The sequence below is a fragment of the Lutra lutra genome, chromosome 8 (assembly GCF_902655055.1).
Source record: "Lutra lutra chromosome 8, mLutLut1.2, whole genome shotgun sequence".
Classification (NCBI taxonomy): domain Eukaryota; kingdom Metazoa; phylum Chordata; class Mammalia; order Carnivora; family Mustelidae; genus Lutra; species Lutra lutra.
The window spans coordinates 130,150,256-130,158,108 of record NC_062285.1 but is presented as its reverse complement, the minus strand read 5'-3'; the positions used below and the strand labels follow the sequence as shown (position 1 = coordinate 130,158,108).

The 7,853-nt window shown below is 45.2% G+C and overlaps 1 protein-coding gene across 1 annotated transcript; it reads right to left on the bottom strand.

Annotated features, from left to right (window-relative positions):
- Positions 1-1,111: 1,111 nt before the first annotated feature.
- Positions 1,112-2,677, bottom strand: ASCL4 (achaete-scute family bHLH transcription factor 4). Its single transcript, XM_047743517.1, has one exon. The coding sequence runs from the start codon at positions 1,939-1,941 to the stop codon at positions 1,426-1,428; it is 516 nt and encodes a 171-aa protein (XP_047599473.1). The 5' UTR covers positions 1,942-2,677; the 3' UTR covers positions 1,112-1,425.
- Positions 2,678-7,853: the final 5,176 nt, after the last annotated feature.

Below are 7,853 nucleotides of genomic sequence, written 5' to 3'. Positions count from 1 at the left end.
TATGTGTAATACTCACCTCGCAGACGAATGAGAATGAACTAGGACAACATGTAAAAAGCACATGACAGAATTCCTGGCCCATAAAAGATATTCATTGCATATTGGCTTCCCTCCGTTGACACAGCTGTAAAAAGGACGTACTAAAAAACCTAGCTCATGAGGCCCCTGTGGAGTTAAACCATGCCCTGTAAGGGCTCACCAGGAATAGTTTTCTTTCCTTGCCCATGTCCTGGCCTGGCTACCCACCCCCATATCAGGCCTGCCTCTGTGGAAAGGTCAATTCAAGATACTAGAAAGCAACTTTAGAGAGAGGAAGTTTATCTTCATAGGTCAGCAAGCATTTTACCTATCTACTGAATTTCACAATTGTCCCTAAGACAAAATGGACCCAAATTAAATGTTTTTCAAAGTCCGGGAACAAAGTCAAAGTCACTAGATAATTTCAATATACCCAGAGGCCCTCATGGTGATGAGATTTTGAGAACATACCAATTTCAGTCCACCTGGTTCAACCATCTACGCTTCTCCTTTTTTTTTTTTTTTTTTTTTTTAAATCAGGGGTGTCACTTTAGTTTAACCAAAGGTTAGATGAAGCGAGAACTACCGAGGGGGATGGAAAGAAAAAGAAAAAAGGAAAACCAGTGGGTAGAAACAACTGAGAAGTTTTCATACAAATCTGAGTTCTCCTTCAACGAGATCATGTACAGTAACATGTTACTTCCTGAATGTTATGAAGTTTCCAGATGGCCACGTCTGGATAAGATAAAGCTGGTAGTATCAAAGGATGGCCCCCGTCTTCTCCAGCACGACCGTGCACGGACTCCGCCGAGAGCGGCCGCTGGCCTAGCGACAAGCCCTCGCAAGTGCGTGTTTGCTAAAGCGTCAACTTACAGTCACCTTCACCCAAACAGACGGTGTCAGTTAAATTTCAAATACAACCCCCAAAGGAAAGCATGCAGGATAACGTTCCTCTTGTCCTAAGGGCTGTGATTTATTTATTTGGAAAGTTCTTTGGTTGGGTTGAATTTGATTCGATATTCGTGTACCTAATGTACCCACCCCGCGGGCTGTGGGAACCTTTTCCCATTGTCGCCGTCCTCTGAGTTTTTAGAATACTCGTTTTTAGAATCCGGTGCTCAGAATCCGGCTCCGTGTGCCTTTGAGAAGTACCGTGGAAGAGTTTCCGTCATGAGCACCTTTAAGTTTGCAAGCGCATGACCAGTACAGGGCGGGGGGTGGGAGGGGGGCAACCAGAATGTCAAAATACACTTTCCTCCGCAAAACACGCATTTCTCGTTACTAATATTTAGTCGTGGAGGAAAAAAAACCGCATTAGAAATGCAAACCACCCCGGGAGAGACTCTTCCGGCTGACTCCCGGGCCTCGGGGGGCGCGCGGGGGGACCGGGCCGGGGCCCGGCGCTCGCTAGCGGCCCGCCTCCTCGGGCTCGCTGCAGGGCGAAGGCGCCGACGAGGCCTTGGACTCGCCGTCGCTGTTGCATTCGGCCGGGCGCGGGGTGCGGGCGCCGGCGGGACCCTCCGGCCCCCGGGCGTGGCGCTCCAGCAGCTCCTGGAGGTGCCTGATGTAGCCGATGGCGGCGCGGAGCGTCTCCACCTTGCTGAGCCGCCGCTCCGCCAACTCGCCGGGCAGGTGGGCTCGCAGGCGCGCGTAGCCCTCGTTCACGCAGCGCACCCGCTGCCGCTCGCGCTCGTTGCGCCGCCGGAGGAAGGCGGGCTCGAAGGCGCACTCCAGCGGCAGCGGCCGGCAGGGCGACCTCGCGGCGCAGCCCCCGGGCCCCCGCGCGCAGCACGCGGCGTCCGGACGGGAGACCCTGGGGGGGTCCCTGAGAGGGAGGCGGGGCGGGGTCCCCGGCAGGTCCAAGGGCACGGTGCCGAGGTGGTAGGGCAAGGGCGGCAGTCCGGCCGGCTTACGCTTCTCCATCCCTCGCCGAAAAGCCAACAGATCTCCCGAGGGACTAATCTCTGACAAGCTGAGACTCAAATAAATCTTCGAGGCGAAGATGCTGGTCCATTCAGACAGCCCGGCACGGCCGATCTGCCTTTAAAGAAGTTTCTGGTTCCAGGACAGGAAACTTTGCATGATTTCCTAAATTCATCGCACTCCTCGATCATTTATAAAGATCCAGACGGAGGGGACAGGCAAAGATTTAGGACCCCCTAATCCACACTTCAAACCCTGTCTTCCCCTCTGATCTTCTTATTTCAACAGATAACAAAAGGGATGCTTCTGCTCGGTCCCCTAGCCTGGGAATGGGAGCGTAGACCAAACAGAGTAATCTTCCAAAAATCACCCAAGCTTTTCAACTACTGTAATCCACCCGCTCTGGGTCTTCAAGAGCGTAGGAATCTTCCCGGTTTCAAAAAGCCCCTCCCAGGAACCCACAGATGCGGCGGCTGGGCGAAAGTCTACCAGAAGCTTTCTCCTTGAAAATCAAAACTTGACTGCCCTTTGCGGTTTCCGGCGTCCAGGGCTAATGGAAAGAGCTTTCAGACTGTTTGCAAACTTGCCCTTGTTCTTCCATTTCTGTGGAGGTGGAGGGAAGACCTCATCAAAGGAAAGACTGCTCCCTTGTGGTTAAAAGATGTGTCAAGCAAAGGGGGACCTCAGGGGATGCTTGAGGGTTTCTTCTCCAAAACCCAATCTTTTAAAAATCCCAGTTTGACATCGAAGAGAGGAGGAAGGAATATACCTTAGCGAGAAGGTAAGTGTCCGAGTATTACGCTCCTGCTTGTGTGGAACGCAGGACTTTTTTTTTTTTTTCCACGTGTGTGTGTTACTTTTTAAGAGCACATCAAAAGGTTGAACAGTAACAAACACTTTTAGTCAGTTATTCTCACGGTGCTTACTGTAAACACAGGTTCAACCCTGCTTCCTGACCTCTTCTAATCCCACCCAGGATATAAGACCATTTTTCCATAGTGCAAAAGGTGTATTTCTATTGTTTTCTTCTTTTTGTCTTAAAAACAAAGATGCAATTTAGTTTCTCCCTTGGGGGCAGGTGAAGAGCCCCAGTTCCAGGGATAAAGGATGATGGCTTTGAAGACTTGTCTTTTTAACATACCACCAAAAAAAAAAAAAAAAAAAAAGAATAATTAATCCATCCATGTTGGTGAAAGGCTTTGAAGATGAAAGTGTCATTAAAAACCCAACAGTGCTGGTTAATGTCAAAAAGTGTGTTATCACACTGAAAATCAGATTTCTTGGTCTGCAAACCCAGCACATTAAAGGCAGCTTCTACTTTTAAAAGTCCAACTTAAAAACGAGAAGCAAAACCCCCCGACATTTATGATCAGACTTTCTGCCTATTCCTCAGGAGCCAGGGTGTAGCCCTGACATGTTTTTTTGACAAGTGCTATGCTTACCTGTTTATCCTAAATGATTTTTGCCTGAAGCAACTGGAAAAACACCTCCATCAAGGCAAATAAAATAGAAATAATTATTCCTTTTAGGCATAAGTTAGTCACATTTTAAAAACTCCCTATGAGGCATGTACCAGCAAACAACCCAATGTGTCACCTTGATTTCTCAGTAGAGTTGAGAACAATCCAGAGAAAGCTCTTATGGTTGGGAGACAAATCCCCCAGAAAGGTAGAAAGACTACTGGACCACAAGGTGCTTTGGGCCGTGTTAAGGATTTTGGCCTTTGTTCTAAGAGTGATGGGAAGTAAATGAGGTGCTTTAAGCAGAAAGGTAACATAGTGAGATTTTGTTTGTCAAGAACATTACTCTATCTGCAGACTGGAGAGTAGACTGGAGAGGTAGGAAAGGGAGAACGGATAAGAAGTACCATATTTCATCCTCAGATTGGAAAATCTAAAAATGGCTAATACCCAGGGCAGGCAAGAATTTGGAGAAAGGGCAGAAGCATAAATTGCTATAAGCTTTTGGGAAAGTGACTTAAAATTAATAGTGTACATTACATGTCCTTTGACCCAGAGATCCTGCATAGATAAATGCACCAGCGGAAATTTATATGTACAATGTTATCTACTGCAGCATTGTTTGTAATGATTTTTATTATTTTTAAAGATTTATTTTATTTATTTATTTGTCAGAGAGATCATGAGTAGGCAGAGAGGCAGGCAGAGAGAGAGGAGGAAGCAGGCTCCCCACTGAGCAGAGAGCCCGATGTGGGGCTCAATCCCAGGACCCGGAGATCATGACCCGAGCCAAAGGCAGAGGCTTAACCCACTGAGCCACCCAGGCGCCCCATAATGATTTTTATTTTTTTCAAAAATTTTTAAAATTTTATTTATTTATTTGACAGACAGAGATCACAAGTAGGCAGAGAGGCAGGCAGAGAGAGAGGGGGGAGCAGGCTCCCTGCCAAGCAGAGAGCCGGATGCGGGGCTCGATCCTAGGACCCTGAGATCATGACCTGAGCTGAAGGCAGAGGCTTTAACCCACTGAGCCACCCAGGCACCGACCCCCATGATGATTTTTAAAAGGAGAAAAAGGGGACAGTCTGAATGTCCATCAATAGAGGGAGGGCTAATACTTTGAGAATATTATATTATTACTAAAAATAATGAGTTAGAGCTATATGTAAGAACTTGCAGAACTGTACATAATGTGGTGAGCGAGAAAAAGTAAACTAACGAGGAATATATGCAGTGTGAATTTATTTATTTATTTATTTTTTGAATTTATTTATTTTTAAAGATTTTATTTATTTATTTGACAGAGAGAGAGATCACAAATAGGCAGAGAGGCAGGCAGAGAGAGAGGGAGAAGTAGGCTTCCCGCTGAGCAGAGAGCCCGATGCGGGGCTCAATCCTAGGACCCTGAGACCATGACCTGAGCCAAAGGCAGAGGCTTTAACCCACTGAGCCACCCAGGTGTCCCTGCAGTGTGAATTTAAAACAAACTCTTCTACATGATCATAAGTCTTTATATGTGTTAATGTGAGCACAGGGAAGGAAGGAGAAAGACACACAGTAAATTTCTGTCATTGGTTGCCTTAAAAAGGTGGCTCTGGGGAGAAGAGGTGTTGTTCCTTTTCTTTATCGATCTCTCTACTGCTTAATTTGTTACAAAAGGCATGTATTAATTTTGTATTTTTTTAATCTAGTTTAAATACTTTTTAAAATAATAAGACAGGGGCACCTGGGTGGCACAGCGGGTTAAAGCCTCTGCCTGCTGCTCAGGTCATGAATTCCGGGGTTCTGGGATCGAGCCCCGCATCGGGTTCTCTGCTCAGCGGGGAGCCTGCTTCCTCCTCTCTCTCTCTGCCTGCCTCTCTGCCTACTTGTGATCTCTGTTCATCAAATAAATGAATAAAATCTTAAAAAAAAAACTTTTTAAAGTAATAAGATAAATAATGTTTAAGACATTATTTATTATAATAATGCATTACTATAATTATTATAATAAACAAAAGTAAAAATAGATAAATGTCTTATAATAAATAAGACAAAATATACAGAAAACTCAAATGATAACCTGATCGGACCCAAACCAACAGATTTATCATTATAATGTAAACATCTTGGGCCAAGTTTTCTGGCTCCTTATAAATTCTGTCTCTGAGGAATAAATATCTATAAGACTTTTGTTTCTACTAAAACCACATCAGAAATGGTTGGATCCTGATTCTCTAGTTATCTTTTTATTGGGTCCAAGTAATGTTGTGAGATATCTACATGGTCACAGAGGATGTTGTTAGTCTTATGCTTTCTGAAGGTGCAAGGGCTTTAGAAATAAGTAGCCTCTTGAGTAGGAGAAGCAATGTTTTGTTACATAATGTGAAGTGGGGAGGGGCTGTGTTATTGTCACATAAAAAATCAAAAGAGGAGGTTCTGACTCCTGATCTCTCCAGTCAGTTTTGATCCAAACAGATGTTCTCTACCAACTTTAAAGGTGTCTCCCATCTGGATCAGGTCTGCATATGTTGCAGATACATCTAGAATATGTGACAAATAGGCTAAACCTCCAAGAACGCTTCGGACTGGGTTTGGTTGTCCTTTTCGGGATCTGCTTGTAAAAAGGGGACATGGGGATTCACTAAAGACTGGGCACAGTAGATTCAAAGATCTCTTTAAGGCTACGGTGGACTTCCATCTCTAAAACTCAGACAGGTCCCTTGTCAGCTGCTTTAAATATCTGAGCTGAAGACTTTAGATTGGCTCTTCTTCCAGAATGTTTGATGTCACGTAGATTTTGGTTTCCTAGGCTGGTGGCACAGAGGGGTACATACATGGCTGTCCCCACACTTGCTGTTTGCATCAGCTGCCACAAGGGGAAACAGGAAGACCCATGTTACGACCTCATGGTAGAAAGAAGATTTCTCACAGGTGTAGCTAACTAAATCTCAAGCTGAATAGATCATACGATTCTGTTTTTTTTTTTTTTTTAAGATTTTTTTTATTTATTTGACAGACAGGGATCACAAGTAGGCAGAGAGGCAGGCAGAGAGAGGAGGAAGCAGTCTCCCCGAGGAGCAGAGAGCCCGATGCGGAGTTTGATCCCAGAACCCCAGGATCATGACCTGAGCCGAAGGCAGAGGCTTTAAACCACTGAGCCACCCAGGCACCCCTATGATTCTGTTCTATTCAGTTAGTCCTTTTCTACCTAGCTCGGGAGTAAACTCTATATTTTCATGTGCAACATCTCCTAGGGGTCCTTGGGGTACAACTAAATACTGAGACTCATTAAGACTCTCCAGGGCCACATTTGGTGTCAGATTCAGTGGCAAGTATATAGATCAAGAACAATGTGTTTGGTGGGGCGCTTGGGTGCCTCAGTGGGTTAAGCCCCTGCCTTCAGCTCAGGTCATGATCAGAGGGTCTTGGGATCGAGCCCCACATCAGGCTCTCTGCTCGGCAGGGAGCCTGCTTCCTCCTCTCTCTCTCTGCCTGCCTCTCTGCTACTTGTGATCTCTGTCTGTCAAATAAATAAATAAAATCTTAAACAAAACAAAACAATGCGTGGAGCAGGGCTGAGCTCGACATTCGACCTCCGTGGGAGTCCTTGTAAGACTGCATGGCAATCTGCACAGGTGCGTCTCCCGAGTCCCCTGTAGCCAAGTGACAGCTCAGGTGTGTAGAAGCAACACTCACATCAGCCCCATGTGGTAGCTCTCCTGGCTTAGAGGTTTCCTTCCCCTCATGAGCTAGTTTCATGCCCCTCGGATCCCTCAGGACAGCATTGCTTGCTTTATTTTTTTAACTTTGAATACTGATTTTTCTAATGTTCCTTTTTTTTTTTCAATTTTTATTGTGTTATGTTAGTCACCATACAGGACATCATTAGTTTTTGACGTAGTGTTCCATGATTCATTTTTTGCGTATAACACCCAGGGCTCCATGCAATCTGTGCTCTCCTTAATACCCGACACCAGGCTCCCCCATTCCCACCCTCTCCCCTCAAAAACCTGCAGTTTGTTTTCATACAAGTAAGGCTGCCTAATGACATAGTTGACATTCTATCTTTATCAGGTTTCAGAGGACCAGAAAACAGAAAGTTAACTGAAGGTCAGATTGTCACACAGAAGGGTGAAACCTTCATGAATCCTTCACCTGCATCATTCTGTTCTGTTTTAAAGATAATTTACAGCAAGATTTAAAGACCTGCAAATATTTAGGTACAATTTATTACTAACTTTTCTTTCTCCAACAGTATTTGCATGCTAGGCTTTTCTCTGCAGTCTTTTATCATACAACAATGTAAAATTTTGCTGTAGTCAAATATATTCATCCTTTCCTTATGGCTTTTTGTCTTTTCTTTCTTCTTTAAGGCTGTCTTTTCCTGCCACAAATTTTGCGTGGCCGTTTCCTAGCCTGTGTCTGGCACCTGGGTGTGAGTTAGAGAAAGAAACCAACCCACGTCTTGGA